Source organism: Lupinus angustifolius, chromosome LG01 (assembly GCF_001865875.1).
Source record: "Lupinus angustifolius cultivar Tanjil chromosome LG01, LupAngTanjil_v1.0, whole genome shotgun sequence".
Lineage (NCBI taxonomy): Eukaryota > Viridiplantae > Streptophyta > Magnoliopsida > Fabales > Fabaceae > Lupinus > Lupinus angustifolius.
The window spans coordinates 35,477,190-35,498,580 of record NC_032009.1 but is presented as its reverse complement, the minus strand read 5'-3'; the positions used below and the strand labels follow the sequence as shown (position 1 = coordinate 35,498,580).

At 32.9% G+C, this 21,391-nt stretch overlaps 3 protein-coding genes across 5 annotated transcripts; 2 read left to right on the top strand and 1 right to left on the bottom strand.

The window, feature by feature from the left end:
- On the top strand, positions 1,955-10,122 carry LOC109363474 (serine/threonine-protein kinase MHK-like). Of its 2 annotated transcripts, none has more exons than XM_019609749.1 (17): positions 1,955-2,596; positions 2,692-2,770; positions 3,995-4,063; positions 4,184-4,273; positions 4,681-4,819; positions 4,943-5,045; positions 5,243-5,295; positions 6,362-6,428; positions 7,036-7,147; positions 7,256-7,321; positions 7,431-7,499; positions 7,567-7,627; positions 7,775-7,879; positions 8,424-8,458; positions 8,569-8,614; positions 9,081-9,153; positions 9,723-10,122. In XM_019609749.1, the coding sequence occupies exons 1-17, from the start codon at positions 2,589-2,591 to the stop codon at positions 9,787-9,789; spliced, it is 1,242 nt and encodes a 413-aa protein (XP_019465294.1). In that variant the 5' UTR covers positions 1,955-2,588; the 3' UTR covers positions 9,790-10,122. The 2 variants fall into 2 exon arrangements, with proteins under 2 accessions (XP_019465294.1, XP_019465286.1); XM_019609741.1 differs by having other exon boundaries at positions 1,957-2,596; positions 9,718-10,122.
- LOC109363463 (sm-like protein LSM6A) lies at positions 10,568-12,935 on the bottom strand. Its single transcript, XM_019609732.1, has 3 exons — positions 12,757-12,935; positions 10,879-10,992; positions 10,568-10,780 (listed from the first exon to the last, which is right to left on the bottom strand). The coding sequence occupies exons 1-3, from the start codon at positions 12,860-12,862 to the stop codon at positions 10,734-10,736; spliced, it is 267 nt and encodes an 88-aa protein (XP_019465277.1). The 5' UTR covers positions 12,863-12,935; the 3' UTR covers positions 10,568-10,733.
- On the top strand, positions 14,041-19,644 carry LOC109363447 (GPI transamidase component PIG-T). Of its 2 annotated transcripts, none has more exons than XM_019609713.1 (5): positions 14,041-14,350; positions 15,158-16,402; positions 18,209-18,355; positions 18,440-18,620; positions 19,262-19,644. In XM_019609713.1, exons 1-5 carry the CDS (start codon positions 14,108-14,110, stop codon positions 19,450-19,452), a joined length of 2,007 nt encoding a protein of 668 aa, XP_019465258.1. In that variant the 5' UTR covers positions 14,041-14,107; the 3' UTR covers positions 19,453-19,644. The 2 variants fall into 2 exon arrangements, with proteins under 2 accessions (XP_019465258.1, XP_019465266.1); XM_019609721.1 differs by having other exon boundaries at positions 14,232-14,350; positions 15,144-16,402.

Genomic DNA, 21,391 nt, shown 5'->3' with positions numbered 1-21,391 from the left:
TTAGATCACTTTAATGAGTTTAACCTGTTAAATTCAGGTTGAGTTCAAACGGTTATTCATGAGTTCGATTTTCATTGTCATCCTTAATATTGAGAACTCGTTAATATTGTGGCATTATTCATTATGTTATTTTCAATTTCCAAGAAAACGATACATTCAATGTCGTTTTATGCAAATCGAATCCCTCTGAATGGATCTGAAATCTGAAACCGGATATTCTGTGGTATATGGCTTTAAATGACATTAAAACCCACAACTGTTTCTTTATTAACTCTTTTACCCCTTATCCTTATCCACCTGAAAAGGGTAAATTGTCTTTTCGCTTGCTCCATCAGGGTTGTTTCGTCTTTTCAGTAGTTAAAGTTAAGGGTAGAATCGGTAACAAATTAATAATTATATTGTTGTTAATAAAGAACTAGTTGGAGGGTAGTATCGTACTTTAACAAAAATATTTTTATACTAGTGTGGGGACCATACAAACCACAACCAATCAATTTCCATTTTAAAATTTAAAATGAATAAATAATTAAACCAAAAGTTTTTTATTTTCGAGAGGATTCACCTTCACATCCTACCCATCAATTCTGGGGAAATCCAATAATTTGAATTAACGAGTATATTTAAATAATTAGATATCCATAAAATTAATAGTTAGGATAATTAATAAATTTAAAAAACTTACTCTCTTGTAATAAGTAGATTCTCACTATTTTATTTTATATAAGTTTGTTTTGTATTTGCAACTCTTCTTATTTCAATTTTTTTTTTTGCAATAAACCTTCAATTGAGAAGTTGAGTATATCTTATGACAAATTATTAATAACTAAGTATGGTAAGCATTTATTTTACAATAATTATGGTAGATAACTACATGTTACTCTCTTGATCATCTTATTTACATCTTTTAAATAACTTATTATGCAATCTTATCAATTATTTATAACTTTTAATCAATCATCTTATTTATCTCAATTTTTAACTCCTAAATTATAAAATTTCATAAGCTTCCACATAAAGTTTTTCTGTTTATTTATTTTTGAAGCACCTAAAAAAATTCAAGAGGAAAAAAAATGTATAGACTAACTACACACTCTATAGGTTTTTTAAGCTAAGAATGTTATACAATAAATCATAGATAATATATATTGTATAAAATTTTGATACTACCAAAAATATATCTTCACATAAAAAGGATATCACTCTCAATATATGTAGCGAATCGAACGTTAAACCTTTTAGTTTTAAATTAGGACAAAACTTCTTTTGAAGTGTAAAAGGTTTTACTTATAATATGAGTATACCATCTGTGTACTAATTTATACATTATTAATATATTATCTATTATATATAAAAATTTATATATAATTAATATATTATTTATCATTCATTTATAATATTCTTATTAAAATTAGCGATAATTTTTTTTTTCTTAGTATATTCGTTTTTTCTTATATATAATTCACCTTTCTCCTAAGAGATATTCTCTCTCTAAAGCTTTTTCTCTCTCTCTCTAAGAAACCATTGTTAACGTTTCTTTTCAGGCAAGCTTCATTCGCATTCTTGATCTATGCTATGATCCTATTCCTATCCATTTTTATACACGCTGTGTGTTCTTCCTCTTTTCAATTTTCTGAAATTATATGCATTCTCAATTTATTTACCTCTTTTTTTGTTTTCCTTTTAGAAAATCAGGATTGGAAAAAAGAATAATAAGCTTTGATTTCCTCACTGGTTTATTGATTTCTAGAAATTTGAATGAAGAAAATATAAGACTCTGTTTTTTTTTCATTTGAATTATTTCTCACTAGGTTGGTTGGGTTGAGCGTGTGTTTTGTTCATATGTGTTCTTTTTATCATATTTTGAAAGTAGAGATTTTTTTATGTATATATGGTTGAATTTTTATTTTTATTTTTATGCTGTACTGTAATTTAGTTTTTGTGTTATTGTTTTCAACTTTCATTTTATTTTATTGTAATTTTTCTGCATTCTCTGATATCAATTCATGATCAAATTTTCATGGGTAGATTTGATAGAATGGTCATGGTTGAATACTCGATAGTGAATTGAAAAACAAACCTTCCAATTGGTGTATGAAGTGATTTATTATTGTTAAGTTTTGTATAATGAAATAACATCACACTGTATTATCCTTTTTTTCCTCACTTTCCAGGTACATATAGATACATCATTTTGTTCACTTGAAGTTCAAGTAAGCTAATTTGAAGAAAAAAAGCACTTATTCTTTTATTTTATACTGCAGCGTACTGCTTTTTTCCGAATACATGAGATCGATTTGAAGTCGATGTAATCAAGATGGCCTTACACGTTATATGCTAAAGGAAACATTTAGTGATTGGGGATCTGAGGATCACAACATGTTGACAGACTGCTTGCTGTTTGCGGATGACTTCTACAACGAAAAGTGGATTATTAATGAAATTAAATGTTTCATGCTACATTTTAACACTAACTCACTCTGAAAACTAAGTGCCGAGTGCTAACGATGTGTTGAATTTTAGACATATCTTCATGGAGTCTGTTCTTGTCTCTCTGAAGTGTTATTGATTGTAGTGTTGTAATTCAAATAATGGAGAGGTTAGTTTCTTTCCATCCCTTGACATATGTACAGTTGTTAGGATCTCAATTGTGTCAGCAGATTAATTTATTTCGTTTCGGTTTTTTCTTTTTAGGTATAAAATTTTGAGAGAGCTTGGAGATGGTTCTTGCGGTCATGTATATAAAGCCCGTGATATGAGTACTTATGAGATTGTAAGCAATTCTATAAACTTCAATATTTCCACTCACTTATGTTCTGTTATTGGCCTTGAATAGATTGTACTTCATTGTGTTATAATCTGGAAGCATAATTTTCATATTTCCTGAGAAGACATGTTTTACACATTCAAGTGCTTCCACCTAATACCTTAAGCACAAGGTGAAATGTGTTTGTTCTTTGTTCACATTTCAAGTTCAAATGATCCTTGCTTGGCTGGGCTTGTTAAAGATATCAAACTACTCAAATGCTTCCACGTATAGCTTAAGCTTTGGGAGATTCAATCCTTGATGCACCCATGCACAATCCTCAGTCTAACTATTGATTTTACAGTGTAGTGGGGATTCGAGTGTTGAGGATTATGCTCCTTGTAAATTTCATTGATCATATGGAATTTTCTATCTCTGTAGCTTGCTGTTGCTTGGACCATGTTAAATTTTGTGTATACTTCACTTTATTTCCTGTTTGAGCACTTGATTACCACATTAGGGATGGAACCACTTTGGAAGCTGTAAGCTGTTTTTCATGTTTGATTATATGTGATTCTATGAATGTGTACATAAAAAGTGGTAGGTTTATTGCTGATTAGAGGCTGTGGTTAGAGGGGAAAAAGGAAGACTCGTTGGGAATGTGCAATGAATGTGTATGAGTTCTGGCTTTGTTATGTCAAATAACTTACAACCCTATTTCTATCTGTGACAAAGGGTTTTGGTTGTTTCACTTTAAAAAAATGTTTGTTTTCAAGTGCCACAACAGCACTACACATGTTTTTCTTACATATGTATGTACTGATTAAATTAATTAACATTCAATAATTACATACTACCTAACTGTTTGAAATAATACACTCCCTAATAATTTCAAAAGTTAAAGTATGGAATAAAATGAATTCTAAGGAGAATATCAATATGAGCCGAGCTTTCTATGTGCCCGTCCTAACTAAAGCTCACAGTAAATTTATAACAAGTTCAGTTAAATGTTTAAAGACAGATTTGCCAAAGGGTTTCTGTGAGGTAATGTCACAAGATGTTACATATTCATGTATACATTGTATTGAAAGTCAAAATGGATATCATGCTGTGTATTTAAAAAAGTGTCAAAAACTTCACTTTATCTTATGCCCCATGTGAACTGTTGTTATAACCATGCTGATTTCGACAGTACTTACATTATATTTTGGAATATTTTCTGATATCATGTTAATTAAATTTTTCTATTAGGTTGCTGTCAAAAGATTGAAAAGAAAGTTTTTTTTCTGGGAAGAATACAAAAATTTAAGAGAAGTTAAGGTATGTGCTACATTAGGCTTCTGTAGATATAAGTTTGTTATCATCCTCTCCTGGAAATGCAAGAAATATTGTGTTTAAATGTTAATATCTCCACTGATGTGCATTGCTTTCCTTCTGCAGGCCCTCTGTCAAATGAATCACCCAAATATCATAACGTTGAAAGAGGTTGTTCAAGAGAATAATGAAATATTTTTCATTTTTGAATATATGGTAAAGAAGCTCTTCTTCTTCTTTTTATGTTTTAATGATTTATATGCATAACATATTTCTCAATTTGTTGAGTGATTTTTACACATATAGTAACACTTAAAGATCGAACAGTAATATATTGTTTTTTATTCTGTGAAGTTAAAGAAAAAAGTTACTGTTAGAGAAGACGGGGAATGACAATTAATCTTTGCATGTTAATGCAGTATTTTACATGGTTCTCATTGCTATGAGTGTATTTACTGAGAATACTGAACTCCGATGTTTTGATTAAAGAAAAAATATTGAACTCGTATGTAATTTATCCAAAACCCTCCAATATTTTAGCTAGGGGTTGGATGTAGGTCTGTATTGGCTTTTGCTTTATTAGCAAGTGCTTCACACTAATTTGAGCAATTTCACCTCTTCAGGATTGTAATCTTTATCAATTAATTAATGAGAGGCAAAGGCCCTTTTCGGAGGAAGAGATAAGGTGTTTAATGAAACAAATACTGCAAGGACTTAGTCACATGCACAAGAAAAGATTCTTTCATAGGGATTTAAAACCTGGTAAGGCATACAACTCTATTAAGCAAATTTTGTTGGTATATTGTTGTGTTTATATTTTCCAGCTCAATCTGTTTTAAGAGTCGTATGAATCTTTATGTATTAGAAATATTTTCTTCTATACAGAGAATTTGCTGGTGACAAATGATGTTCTTAAAATAGCTGATTTTGGACTGGCTAGAGAAGTATCATCGATGCCTCCGTATACTCAATATGTTTCCACACGATGGTGAGTCATATTCTTTCACGTCTGTCTTTTTTTTTTTGTCTGCGTCTGTTTTCATGTGTGCTTAAATTTCTCTATGGTCAACTTCGGATATCATATCAATATTTTATGGATTGTCTCCGAGTATATGTTCTTTACGGAGTTATTGTTTGCCATCATTATCATCAACTTTATCACAATTTTTTGTTTTGGGAATTCAGGTATCGGGCCCCAGAAGTTTTGTTACAGTCCCCATGTTATACTCCAGCTGTTGGTAGGCATCAGTGTCCCTTTTAAATTTAATCTTTTCTTATTAATTATTTTAGTTATATTTTTATTCTCAAATAGATGGCTTAATAGTGTGCCGGTGTTAGTTTTTAGGAGCCAGCAAGAGTATTTTGGAGGCAGAAGTTACAAATTTTGTAGTTTCTGCCTCAACCTGGTTTTGGCAGGCAGAACCACTTTCGGGTATCCCAAAAGCTAACCCAAGCACTCCATTGTCGTGGGGGTGGGGGGTAATTATTTAAGCCTAGCTCTTCAACCTTATAGAGTAATGTCAAAAATGACTTATTTGTAGATTCTATTGCTGGTCCCCTTTACTGCTTTATTTTCCAGCTTGAAGAAGTTATAGTTAATGTCAACTTGACATTTTTGCCTTCATTAAATTGGTAGTTGTTTCCTTTGGGGCCACAGATATGATTCAGTTAGCACTAACATATTTTGGGGAGTCGATTATTACAATATTACTATCCTTTTCCTTCCAATCCTGTTTGGCATTCTAGTGCTTCTATCCTTTGGATGTCACGGACAGTTCATAATCTGAATCTATTTGTGTCGAGAGCCCAAGTTGCAGCTTGTTTGTCATGAAGGAGTGAGCATTCTGGTGCTTAATTTAAAACTATATTTTAATCCAGCAAGCCAAAAGACTTGTATAGCTCTAGTACCTAATGGCTGGAGGCAAGGAACATATGGGAATCATCTGTCTGCATGCTATCTTGGTCAGTCACTATGCACACGACAGACACCATAGTGGTGCAAGACTGAAGTTACCATGTTTGGAGATTTTATGGAAGATGTGAATTATGATTTAAACCATTCAGCTGTGGCAGTCATGGTGGCTGCCAGGCTGCCATTCATAACACTAGACCAAATACAAAGGTTCATGGTTAACTTGAGTTACTTCATGCCATGTATATATTTATGTGGCCAAATTATTTTTGCATGCACATATGCATTTTATGTGGCCAAATTATTTTTGCCATTTATGCTCTCACTCTGAGATGGACATATTCTTGTTTTTCTTCTTGAGGTGGTGAATAACATCTAGACATTCTTTGCAGACATGTGGGCAGTTGGTGCTATATTAGCTGAGCTTTTTACTTTGACCCCCATTTTTCCTGGTGAAAGGTATCTTAAACTCCAATTTTTTTATGATTTGGTTTTGTTGTAAGAAGGTTAAAGTATTGATGACAACTCTTTGCACTCATGCTGTTTGTTTTTCTTACAATGCACTGATGTTATTACAGCATTATATTTTTGTGCTTCTTGCATATTTAATTAACTTTTTCCATCAACGAAAGAATTATTCATTATATCTTAAAGTGTTTTAAGATGCATGTTTGTAGCAAATGTTCAATGCATTTGGAAGCATTTCAGTACTTATGTATTTATTTTTTCTTCATTTCTTTGGTCTGTATGTTTTTTCTATATAAAGATCAATGTCTTTTTGTTCTTGCTTCTTCAGACACCTCTTTGTCTAGATATTATAATATGAGACATTGATATTCAAGAGGTTGCTTCTACTAATTCAAGTCATTCCATTGGGATCTTTTTCTTTTACATATCACATCATGTATATGGAACTTTCCTCCACTATAAGTTGTAGTTGATATTTATATCTGAACTGGAAACTTACTCAAAGTAGTGATGTATTTGGTATATCTTATATATTAACTAAAATAACCTAGTAGACTTTGCATCACATTTTAGAAAGTTCCTTTTTTCCCGTTGACAGTGAAATAGATCAACTGTACAAAATATACCGCATTCTTGGTACGCCTGATTTAACTGCTTTCCCCATAGGAGCCAACAACTTTCGGCTATTGGACCTTGTTGGTCATGAAGTGGTAAGTGTTCATCTAACTGGAGTCTGATTGTGTAATATTACTTCATATTATCATATTTTTCATTTTTAACTATTTCCTGTATCCTTTTTTGCCCTAATGCTTGTGTAGGTTCAACCTATGATGCTGTCTGATATCATTCCAAACGCTAGCTTGGAAGCAATAGATTTGATCACTGTATGTTCTGGGCATAGAGTTGTCCGTCATACTCAGTATTGAAATTATTACATTTTGACTTTGTAATCAGTGCTATCTTTTAATATCTGCTGCATTATAAACTCTGCAGCAACTGTTATCATGGGACCCATCCAGAAGGCCAGATGCAGATCAGTCATTGCAACATCCTTTTTTCTATGTAACGTTTTCTTTGAAGTCTGTTCTGCTTCACTTCATGTCTTCAGTTTACTAAATATACTCGACAGGTATCTACATGTGTTCCTTGTCCTTTCCGTGACCCACTTGAGCTGCAGCTGAGTAGCAAGAGTGAGGACATTTCCATTTTCTTTCTGTCTTATATCCTTCTTTTAATCCCTTTATGTTTGTTACATAGCTATTATGTTAAATGCTAATTGCAGAATGATCAGGTATTTGGCTCTATTGTTTATTCCTTTCCTCATGCACTATTTGCAGGGGCAAAGCCAAATCTTGAGCTGAATCTGCAGGATTTTGGCCCCGATCCAGATGATTGTTTCCTTGGTCTGACATTAGCTGTAAAGCCCAGTGATTCAAACTTGAGTAAATACTATCATAACTATTTATTTAACTAAAGTAGAAGTTAGATTGTCTGCACTAGTAATTGTGCTTTGCTCACCCATTTTTAGTCGAATAATAATATTTGGTGTTGTTGTTTGTTTCTGTGATGGAATTAATCCCCATTCATATGCTGCAACTTTCTTGTTTGTGCTACTGCTTGATTCCTCTCCAAATTTATGATGTGTCCTCTTGGTATGCCAAATACTGACACAGATTGAAAGCAGACTTAAGTTCTATTCAACATGAGAAGTCGGTTAATGTTATTCGTTTCATTAAGATGTCAATAGAAGTTGCAAATCTTGTTGTCAGTTGCATTTTGTTAATAACTTTTTGCAATTTGTTATGTTGAATCTATGTTCTGAACGATGTTGACCTTTTTGAAATGTTTGAGCTTTTCCAATACTCTTCTCCTTCACTTGATTGATATGTTTTGTAATTTTTTGGACTTGATATTTCAAAAAGTTTATTTTTGTCAATGTTTTAGTATTAGACATGGCTGACCATTCTATTGTTGCATTTTCCGCAGCTGTGGGCCAAAATGTATCTCAGACTATGAGAGAGGTTGGTATACTGTGCCGTAAATCCAGCATTATGGCATTTTTATGTTTAGAAAAAGTGATATGAGATCTGTTTACCTCTATTTTGACTTAATACACTACATAATAATGCAGAACATGTTATTTTGCTCGGATTTTAATGATCATCCAGACAAGTCAGGTGATTATTAGTTTCTTACCTTCTATTTGAAATATAATCATTCATAACCAAGTTTATGTACAAGAGCTGCTGCTTATAACATTTGAAAGCCTGGGTTAATCTTGATTTTGATTTTTTAAGGAAGGCTTCGTTGTGCTTCACCGTTTGTTTCACAATGAATGAACTACGTTAAAAGAGAAAGCGGAAAGTAACAATATGGACAATAAGGAATCCTTCTATTTACATGACGGTAAAACAATGAGGTGTTAAACATAAAGGTGATACATTAAAACAGTGGAACCCTGTTATCAGAAAATACAAAAGAAATGGAGCTAACATTGTGGAATTATTTGGGGAGACTGATTGATAAGTTTCATTATCATTTCTAGGATAATGCATGACATTTCTACTTCTCTTTTGAAGATATTTTTTCAACTTTCACTCTATTTACACGATAATAACGAACTATGGTTATTGTGCTATCTAGTATTTTGGACATTATCTTCTGATCAAAATGGAATTCACAACTCAGCAGAGACTTCATTGTCACTGTCATTCGGGTACTAAGCTTTTCCTCATCCTATATATAGAATTATAGATGGTGTCATTATCTTTCTGTGTTTTTTCATACATTGTAATCTTAATTATGCTTTGTGGAATAAATATTATCAGTTTATTCATCATGCAGTAATATAGTAGAACTAAGATCATGGAAAAATGTTATGGATAATGTTTCTGAGGAAACAGATTCCATGTTTCAAATTTTCAATATCCTCATCTGTGGTATTTTCCCCCATATATAACCCGCGTTTTCGAAAGAGAAGATTTCTGCATACCTAATTCTATCGAATCCAAACTTTGCAGAAAAAGTCTAAAGTAGATCTGCTTAAATTAAGATGTTCCAATCTGAATAGTTATATAAGTGGTTTGCATGTGCAAATAGTATATAGTTGACATAATGCAATCATGTAACATGTACTTTATATTTAGATTAAATACGTATTATTTTTGTTATCTAAAGTCTAAACTGACCATGAATATAGCAATCATGTAATATATATATATATATATATATGATTAGGTGTTTCCCTTATTATTTTTGTCTTGGCTTATCTTTGTGACAGATCAGTTCAACATCAGGCAATTGGGGTTCCACAACAGTCAACAGGGTTTTCCTTTCAGCCTTTGCAGCCTAACATCTTAACTACACCATTTTTGGCTCTGTCTTCTTCACCATTTCAGCGCGGTCACTGCTTGTGATTGAGTGTTCAAACTTTGAACAAAATCAAGTATGATCAAATCCTGATAATAATAATAATAATAATGCACATAACAGTTTTCATCCAGTTAATGTTTTGTACAGTTCTGTTTAGGATTAAAATTAAAATAGTTTGTTTCATTTCATGTTACATAATGTAATTACTATACTCTTTCCTTAAATGTGGAATACTTAAATTCCTACATTGTTATTTACAGAATTTGAAACAAGCAATATCAAAAAAGGAATGATGTCTTCCTTTTCTTTGTTCTGTCTTCTATTTCCTTCAACTTTCAAGGTTATGATGCTTTTACTACAAGAATTCATACCTAAAGGTCAACATTTTGAGTTGACCGAGTACTTACTCATCACCCGACCCAAATTGTATAAGCAACAACCAAGCCTTAGTCTCATTAGTCGGGGTAATTCTAAATTGTATAAGCACTTGTTAGTAACTCCTCTTTCCTTCACCTACCACCTTAGCATGATTACTTTTTACTTAGGCATAAAATAACTCAATTATACCATTGTTAACTTCAATGTAAATTGTTTTTTCCACAAAATCTACCATTGGATTAGAATACAAATTCCAACAATCTTAATATAGGCTAGTGCCTTATTAATACGAGCATGTTGTGCCTCTTGATTCATATTTTTATCATCTTTATGTTGTTCTTTTTTTAGTAAATGTTATCCATCTTTATGTTCTTGTAAAATATCCCAAAACCCATTTTACAAACTAGCCATAATGTTTTGTTTTGATCCAAATTAACAAGCTTCAAAATAATAGCCAATTACTTCAATGTAAAGGCAGTAACATAAGCCTTTAAAAAAGGTCATCAAAGTATTGCAAAACAACACATGTTTCAAGTCTTGTACTTGCTAAGCCCCTTCTGCATGAGTGCTTTTTGAGGTACTGATGTACAGAACTGCAACAGAGGAAAGAAGTTTTAATCATTTATGCAATCAAACATCGGTTGTTAAGTTGTTAATAAATAAATAAACATCGCATTTCAAGCATTAGTACCGTTATTCCCCCGAATGAACGCGTCGCCGTACTTGTTCTTCAGTTGGCCGTTGACATACTCTTCTGTTTGTTCCATCGCAATATTCATATAGCCGTCTAGACAAGCTAGGATACCTGCAAAAATAGGAAAGAAAAAAGAGCAAATAATGATTACGAAAAATAGGCTGATATTATTGCTAGAACTGAAAGGAATTACTGTAGGCACAAGTTTCCTACTGCCACAAAGCCGAAGCTCTTAAAGAGAGCTCACACTCCCCGATTCTAAAAGATAACCCCATACTCTCTCCACGATTCAGCCTACAGCCTATATTTTACTGAAAGATTCCACCCGATTTCTTAACCAACAACCTTGCTACATTCTCTTGGCCACCTCACCTCTACAACCGATTTCCTTCATACCCTTATTGTAATAAACATTCTGCACCTTAGGTCTATCAAACACTTACTAAATTAACTGCCCAGCTGTGGTTACATTCTCAATATGGGTCCTAACAAAAAAGAATGATATAAATACAAGATGCAATGTCCACCAACCAGCACCAATATGCGAACTCGTTCAAAGCCATCAAATATGGACTTAGAAAGAATTCATTGTAATAACTTTCAACGCTCACATATGATCTTCAACTATTTCATACCTATGGTGTATGGACTTCAATGCTTTCACTAATTGGTTGAACCATTTCATTTCAATCCAAATTGAACCACTTGAATAGACAAATCATCTAATTATTCACATTAAAATCTAACTAAATAGAGCTTTGCTATCATCAATCACCAAATAATGCAAATTAAAATGCCTGGGAAAGAAATATGGCATTTATACAAAAAGAATCACTAGGGATTTGATAAATCTTGAAAAATGATAAGCATATGATATCTTCTTTATGATTTCATATAATGTGGATCAGTTTCAAATTGCAAATCGCGTCATGTAATGTGGACGCAATATTGTTGTTATGGTGGCTTCCGCAACCGCATCACACCATCATTGCAGTGTGACTGACACCTAATCATAGTTATGTGGCTGCATTAGACCCCAACACAACTGCCTTGGGCCACATCAAATTCAAAATCATTTTTTTTATCACAAAAAAAATTCACATTGTAACGGTCACAATCTACATCGCAACAACTGCAATTGCAGTAGCCGCAACTCAAAACACTCATGTGGATGAACTCAAACGACGATTACCCAAAGTCCCAAACCCATGAATCAAAACCGATACTTGAGCTCAAAATTTAACACATAAATAACCAACCAGATGACCATCTTTCTTTTCATGTAAAAGGGCAGCCAACGCACGAGGCTCCCACCTAGTTGGATTTAGAGAGTGTGAGTATACACAGCCTTACCCTCACAAGCAAAAATGTTGTATCCGAGATTTAAACTCACGACCTTCAGGTCAAAATGCAAACAAGCTTACCATTACACCGACAAACAAGCAACTTTATTTTGAAGTAATCTACTATATTAGGAAATCAACATTGGTTTCTTTACAACAAGGATGACAGTAAAATATAGACACACTCTGCTAAGTTAAACATAAAAAAAGTTACTTGTAATTTGCTTTCTGAAATGAAAGATTAACAAATCAACATAACTACTTGCAAATTTCTAACACTCTAACAGCATCACCATTATAATGTTTTTGACAAAATCATCTCTAAAAAAATTCTGAACCCATTTAAAGGGTTAAAGCTACTAGCCCAGATTTTTTCTATTCACAAGTCTTGAACTTTATATCTTATAACAAATTAAGATCATATTATTAGTTAATTTATTGAAGAAAAAACAAATTTTTAGTACAAATTAGTGGAATATGGTGAAAAAAGAAAAGACCCAGAAATGTAAATGAATAAAGAGAGAGAAGGAACCTCGATAATCAACACCAGAATTGAGTTTCACTACAACTGGACGGCCACGTATAGATTTGAGAAAATCAGCTGGCGTTTTTGTGCTTCCTTTCTCTGTTCCACTCATCTTTCTCTTTCTCTCTCTGCAAATTTGAGAATCAGATTCAGAATTATAATGGAAATGGGTCTAGGGTTTATGTGCTCTTCAATTTCTTTACAAATATCTTTTCAAAATATGTATAGTATTGCATATTAACGGTAAGAGCTTAATGTATCTTACATGTTTAATTATCTTGTATAAAGTAAAAACTTCAAATAATTACTGTAATTTTATTTTTCTATTTTTTAGTCTCTATTGAGTTCATATGTTACATTTTCTATATTTAAATTATTTTTTCTTAAATAGTATAATATGAAGCTAATATTTTATATATTGGAAGAAATATGAATACGGGTCAATCGGTAGGAGTACCGATCACGCCCTAGTAAATGTTAAATCCAAAACTAAAAGAGTGAAATAGGCCTCTAAAACTGATGTAAGAGTTTCACATTATCATTTAATTTGTATTAATTTTTTAAAAAATCGATACTAGATGATAATGCTAATATTAATAATCAAATGTTTGTATTTAAAGAAGAAATCTAATGTGGATCGATCGACACGTAGTATCGCTCGACATGCTAGTAAATATTAAATTCAAAACTAAAAAGTGAAATAGGTTGTTATGTGAGAGTTTCACATTATCATTTAGTTTGTATTAATTTATTTGAATAATCAATAATAAGGATGATACTACTAATATTAATAATCAAATATATGTATTTAAAGAAGAAAACAAATGTACACCTCCATTTAGTACTTAGTTTCTAGAAAAAAATAGTTTTCAATTAGGACCTATAGTTATTAGTCCTAGTCTAATGGTTTAAATAACTTGAATGGATAAGGATTAGTTGGACTCAAATTTAACATATATATTATTGTTAACTCAAATTATAAACATTTGATTGAATAAACATCTTACAATTTATATACCTTTATTACTTATAATTAGGGATAAAAACATGTTAGATTAAATTTTGCCTACAAGGAATTGATGCTTTGTAACATATAGAAGCCTAGTTTGGTCTATTAGCTCATTCAAAAAATCCAAAGTCTATATCTGATCTGTTTAAAAGTCTGATATGACCTATTAACATGTTTAATAACTTCTTATATTATATGATCATAAAATATAAAATATGTCGTCACTTATATATTTAAATGAGCTAATAAGTCTACTTTTAAATAAGTCTATGAAGCAGGAGTAGAAAGTAGGTTGATGTTATTGTTTTGATTCACAATCCTTAATCTCATAGAGAGTGAGAGAAAACAATGGGTCTTGTTCAGATTTCACTTCTTCTTCTTCTTACATTGATAATCTTTTCTACAACAACGTTACTAGCACAACCCCAAGAACAAAATGAAGATGAAGAATTCTGGGAGGAATTGCTATTGAAACCATTGCCAGATCGCAAAGTCCTCACACATTTTCATTTCCAAAATCAAGCTTCTCTTAACAATCATCATTCCTTTGCAACTCATCACCATCTCTTTCCAAAACCCATTTCTCACTTGGTACCTATGTCTCTTATTCTTTCATAATTCATTATATATATATAAGCTTTAGGGTTAGGGCTACATGATTTTCATTTTTATCCCAAAAATTGTGTTTTTTATAGAAAAAGGGGTGTCAGGGGCACGAGGCTTCACTTAGTGGGGTGTGTGAGAGGTTAAATAGTCTGCGTAGAAGTTGTTTTCAGGATTTGAATTTATGATTTCGTTCGTAAAGAAAACAACTTTACTGATGGGTCGAGGCTTAACTCATATATATATATATATGCACTTTTCTTATAATAAAAAAAAAATGGTGTCAACCTGTCAGGTGCACGAAACTCCCACCTAGTGGAGTGTGTGAGAGGTTAGATAGCTTGTGTAGAAGTTGTTTCCATGATTTGAATTCATGTCTTCTGGGCTTTGACTCTAATACCATAACTTATGGGGTTCGCAAAGAAAGCAACTTTACTAATGCGTTGAGGCTTGGTCTCGAGAAATTGTGCTTTTAATGTGTCATATGTAAAAAGGAATTTATTATTGTGCCTTTACTTAAGAATGCAGCACAACAACTAAAAAAGTTTACCATTTAAGTTTTCCAAAATGTCCTTTATTTGACATCAAATATGAATTCATGTTACGGTTTTTTTTCACTTGAGCTATAGTTTTGTTGATGCTTTCCTGTGCTTACACTTTAGTCTATCCTATGTTTGTGTCCCTTTAGTTTGTATTGTAGCAGCAAGTTTTCATTTGTTACATTCTGATTGCTTGTGATTATTTTGGTTTTTCTGAATATACTAAATAACATGTGGATTAGTGTTGGATGGACAGGTTAAGAAATTTCAAATTAAAGAAATGGAGTTATCATTCACCCAAGGACGGTGGAACTACGAAAGATGGGGTGGATTTGATCCGATATCAAGCAGCAATGCAAAGCCTCCTGGAGTTGAATTATGGGCAATCTTTGATGTCCCTCCACTTCAGGTTGATGCTTCATGGAAAAATTTAACCCATGCTCTGTCAGGTCTATTTTGTGCATCCATAAATTTTCTAGAGTCTTCCACCTCTTATTCTGCTCCGAAGTGGGCATTTCAATCAGATTTGGGAAGTTTGAGATATGGTACACTGCCACGTGAAGCTGTCTGCACAGAAAATCTAACTCCCTGGTTGAAACTACTTCCTTGTCGGGATAAAGCTGGGATCTCTACCTTAATGGATAGACCATCTATTTACAGAAGCTTTTACCACTCGCAGCGATTGCATTTGAGATCCAGCATTGCTGAAGATAGGTTAAATTCAAGAATTATACTTGAACAGACGCTTACGGTTGTACTTCAGCCTGATACTCAGAGAGCCGGTATGAACTATGTAAGTGAATCAAAATTACAACCAAGCTGGTCTCTCAGTTCTATATTTGGAAGAAAAATCAATGGAAGATGTGTTCTTGCTAAGTCAAGTAATGTTTACCTTCAACTTGAGAGAGGTCTAGTCACTGAACTTGAGAATCTCCAGAAGGATGCTGCTATATTTGCTGCTAATGACACAGGTTCTGAAGACTTTAGAAGGAACATTGGCTTTGAATTATCTGTTAATCCCAGCAAAGTGCACAAAGAAGTGGAGAGGAGCTCCTCAATTCTGTATGAATATCCAATCAAAGAGTACAAAGACAGTGAACAATTTGATTTAGGCCTAACATGGAAGCATCCTCTTGTTTGGTCTAGCCCACATGCACCTTTATATGCCAGTAGATTTTTAACGGGAAGTGGAAATGAAAGGGGTGCTATTGCAATATCCTTGAAATCGACAGAATCAACTCAGGGGTTCGTTGCAGCCAATAATGTTGGAGAGAGGTGTAAGTTGCAAGTTAATATTCTCCAAATGGTACCTTGGTATATTAAGGTATATTATCATACTTTACAATTATTTGTTGATGAAAAGCCTCAAGCAGTCACAGATTTTGTTGAGAGAATGCGTGTTTCACCTTCTGAAGACAAGGTATCACCAGGGTTGATGGAGCTGATCCTCAAATTTCCTTGTGAGGCCAAATCAGCTGTATTAAATATAGACTTTGATAAGGTTTGCTCAAAATCCTGCTTTCAATTATATATCTTTTTCTTCTGGGATATTCACGTCACTTTTTGTTTAATTGACATCAAACTCTATAAGCCTATGTTAAAACAACCTCTGAACTCTTGATACGGAAATCATTACATATTGTTGAAATAATATTGTCGGTTTCATTATATGAAAGTAGGAGGAATCACACTAACTATTAATTTGATTTACATGCTGGTCATTTTAAACTCTTTTTATAGGCAAAGTTTTTTTTATGGGGAGGGGGGAGTGTTAGCAAAAATTTAAAGATAGGCAACCCAGTGCACGAGGCTCCTACCTAGTGGATCTAGGGAGGGTAGATGTACGCAGCCTTATCCTTACAAGCAAAGAGGTTGTTTCCATGATAGCACAATTTTAAACATATGCTTATATATTAGATTTCAGACTCTAACGTCTAAAACTCGAAGAGTAAATGCAGTATAATGTGTAATGTTAGCAATGCGACTTTTCTAAATGTGAATATTGATCTTTCAACTTAGCTTTGTTTCTTCAGAATGCATTAATGCTGTGGTCTGTATGTATCTGTCCTTACCTTTTATGTTTCCGTTACATATGTAACAATACCCATAGTCCTAGTCAGTCGTGCTCATGCATATCAAGTTCTCCTAAGTTTGCATTTTGTGATCTGTGGTCTCGATCTTTGGCATTTTCTTTCTTTTACCGTGATTGTATGTAACCATTTATTTTTTAATAATTCTACTTAGGCAACTATGTTCACAATTGTATACAAATGAGCCATCTGAACTCACAAAGAACCATCTAATACAGTCATGTGAATTTCTAACTGCAATACTTGTATGCATGCTATTGCTCTTGGTACTGCAACTGTAACTCACAGTGAACGATCTATATAAGAGATTCATTTTGCAATTCCTCATCTGGGAACCATTTGTTTGATGTCTCGGTATCGGTCTTTGGCATGAAATAGGGCCACTGGAACCCCGGTGGACAATTGTATACTTCATCAATAGCCGGATTACCATGTTTGAAACAATTGGTCCCAGGGGGAATTTGTTTTTGGATCCCACTGGCTTTCACCTTGAGGAGTATTATTAGGTAAACCGTAAGTTAGTTATCCAATTGGAATACTTAGTTGATAGTTCGGGGCTGGGGATAACTAGAGAAATAAGGCATGTTACCTGTAAATTAGAAGAAGGGTTGAGAGGGAGAGAACCGGAGCTTTTGGGCATAGGGAGATGCAGATTCTCTAAGTTCTTGAACATAATACTGTACTACTGTACTAGTTTGAGGGTATTTCCCCTATTTCCTTGTAATAAAGTATCAGGGTTCCAACACAATATTTTGATTTAAATATGGTACATCTTGCACTGCGCTAAAACATTAAAAAAATAAAGCACCGAAAGTTAACTTTCAGTGTCTTTTTAGAAGTTTTCTTTCAAATTTATTAAGTTTATGCTTGTAAATAATTGTTGTACTCAATTTGAGAATTTAGTCATCTAAGTTACTGAAACCCATTTTATGTTATTGGATCTGATCTTTATGATTTTTAATGCCCTTAATCTTCACATCCATCGGCTGTGGTGAACTATACCATAACGTAAAGGTACATATATGTCATCGCAGCATAAAATGTGATAAATCATTTTGTTTTTATTATATGTGGCATTAGAAGTTGATCATAGCTATCTTATGTCATATGTTCAATGTTGAAAGTCTTAGGATGGGTGAATATGGATACGAAACTGTTTTCTTTCTTTAGATAAAGTTGGTTTTTAACTGCTTTTGTTGGTTTTCAATTTTGCATAGGGTTTCTTGCACATTGATGAATATCCTCCAGATGCTAATCAAGGATTTGACATTCCATCAGCAATAATAAGCTTTCCTGAATTCCATGCTGGTTTGCAATTTTCGGATAACTCTCTAAGAAAGTCACCAATGCTGTCTAAATTTCAGGTTATTCGAATATACACTCAGTTGCTCTCGACTCTGGTACTATAAGATTTCTGTCATACCTAACTGTTTGGGTCTTTAATTCAGGAAAAGAATCATGTTCTCTCCTATACAGAAGTTTTGCTTGTACCCTTGACAACTCCCGATTTCAGTATGCCCTACAATGTCATCACCATTACATGCACAGTTTTCGCATTGTATTTTGGATCTTTGCTAAATGTACTCCGAAGACGTGTTGGAGAGGAGGAAAGACTTCTGAAAAAGAAAGGTAACCCTCAACTCTTATAGACTCTGCATCCTTGGACACATGTAATTCAATATTGTATAAGAGAAAAGTACCCAAAAAAACCTTCAATGGTGAAGGACCTTTTTCTATGTTTTAGAAATCGAGAGACTAAACTACATACTGACCTAAGTTGAAGGGGGTGTTTAGTTTGCATTGTATAACGAATAATCCCCAAGTATGGTATTTTCGTAATTAATAAACTATAAAAGGATGGCCTAGAACATGAGCCTCCCACTATTTTGGGGTATGGGAATGGTCAAATGTAGGTAGCCCTGTAACCATTACTAGAGAGGTTGTTACAGTGACTATAACCAGTGGAGTACCTAGTCACAATATAGCAACCTTACCATCGTGACAAGGCTCACCCTCTCCGATAATAAGTAAATGCCGAACTTAAATTTAGCTGCTATGGTATTTATATTTACGATAATATGCAGTTATCCAACGTAAACACACAAATTTAATAGCAAATTACATAAATAGGTAGAGTTCTGGTAGACTATAATCTACATTTTCTCTTTAAAAGTGATCTTCAAGAGCAGCATGTAATTCATCATATATTCTTACAGTTTAGAGACCTATAATATTACTCAGTTAAGTGCCTTGTGTTTTTCTGCTTGTAGATGCAAAAAAAGGGGTGTTGCTTCAAGTACTAGCTAAGTTGTCTGCCAAGTTTAGAGGGAGGTCATCGGAATCTGCTCAGCCACAATCACCGCCACCGCCACCATCATCATCCTTCGTTAGCCCGAAATTGGTTTTTAAAGTTCTATTGGTTGCAGGAGTTGCTGTTACATGGCAATACTACTCACAATGATACCATCTAACTAGGTAGTTTTAACTGTGTACTACATTCTAGCTCCATATGATTTATTTATGTACAATACAATCCTTGCTTCCACTGCTCAATGTAATGCATGTCTGAGTTTCTAATACAATCAAATATACAATTTTTGACCATTTGTTTCTATGGTTATTAACAGAAGTTGTCAAGGTTGTAAAAAGAGTTTAGGTAAAAAAATATCAAAATGGTTTTGGTGCTTAAATTTATATATAGATATATATGATTAAGGATTTATTTGCGAGTTGAGTTTTGTTGAAGAGGGTTTGAGTTTAAGTGTATCTAAGTCTTCTTTTTCCCTTCATCTCATAACTTCTAAGAGTTCATCGTGGACGTGATAATATAGTTTGTCATATCCTATGCAATCCATAATATGATGAATCGACACGATAGAATACTTGTCGGCCTATTCTACCATGTTGACTTAATATTGCAATGTTTCCTCTCACTCTTTAAACCAATGATGTAAAAACTATACCGTACCGGCTGGTTCGATCGGAAAACCGACGAACCGGACTCCTAACCGGTACGGTACAGATGTTGAACTGGCCAAGTATCAAAACCGGTCAAAACCGGTGAACGGCCGGTATTTGACTAAACTGGCCGGTTTATACACATTTTTTTAAAAAAAAAAAACTAAAAAACTTATTACAAGGTGACCCATCTTTCTACCCATTTTTCAACACTTCAAGGCACATGCTTCCAAGGTATACTTAGATTACACATTTTGATTCCTAACACTAGTGGTGTAATCTTAGTGACATTTGTGTAATTTTGAAGTACTGTCTCAAGATAGGATTTTTTTTATTAAAATAGGACAAATATGATTTTTTTTATTAAATCAGATAGAAAATCACATGTTACACCCCTTGTGCCATTCCACTCCATGATTTATATTGTTTGTCTAAAATATTTTCCAATCCAAATATTTTTTATTTTTTCCCATAATTATTAAACTGAATTGTTAAGATTTGAAGAATATAATCATGCTAGCTGTATTTAGCACAGTACCCATTATTATACTATAATGGCACCCACATCTATTCTACTATGCTAACATGCATTCACACTTTGTCAAATTATTCATTCATAGAACATAGCATAGAAAGAATAATTCACTATTCAAAATCATATATACTATAACTTGATTTTGTGATATTTACTAGTGACAGGAAAATAAATTGATCAAAAAATTAATGCCACAAATTAATGGGGAAAAAATATATGTACCCATAGTACAAGTATTTTATACATTACAATTACATTATTCACCTGGTTTATCATTATTGATTTTTTTTAAAAAGTAATACAAATAAATAGTAGATGATATATTGATTGTGTATGAATCTTTACACTGACAGCATTATAGCTGGAATGGCTACTGCATCGACCACATTTTTGCGTGAGTTTAAAATATATGTACCGTCAATGTAAATTTTTTTATATTGTCAACACATCATCCACCATCGATTTATATTACTTTTATTTAAGAGTCATTAATAATTAACATATGAATAGTAGATAATCCACCATAAGTATAAAAAAACACGCCACTATATACATATTAAATACTTTGGTTCAAGTGGTACATGTTTGATTCCCCTTAAGCAATGTCTCAGGTTCGAGTCTTGTGGATGGAAAAAATGTCCGCTGCGAAAATACACGTGGGAAACCAAAAAATATTAAATACTTTGAAGAAACAATGGTAGATATCTTTAGTACAATATTCATTATTTTACTATAATGGCAGCCACGTTTATAGTACCATGCTAACATGCATTCAACAATTTCTCAAAATTTCCACTCATAGAACATAGAAGAAAGCATTGAAAGACTAAGTCAATCTTCAAAACCACATATTATAAATTGATTTGTGCTATTTACTAGTAACATGAAATTGTGATTAAACTCAAAA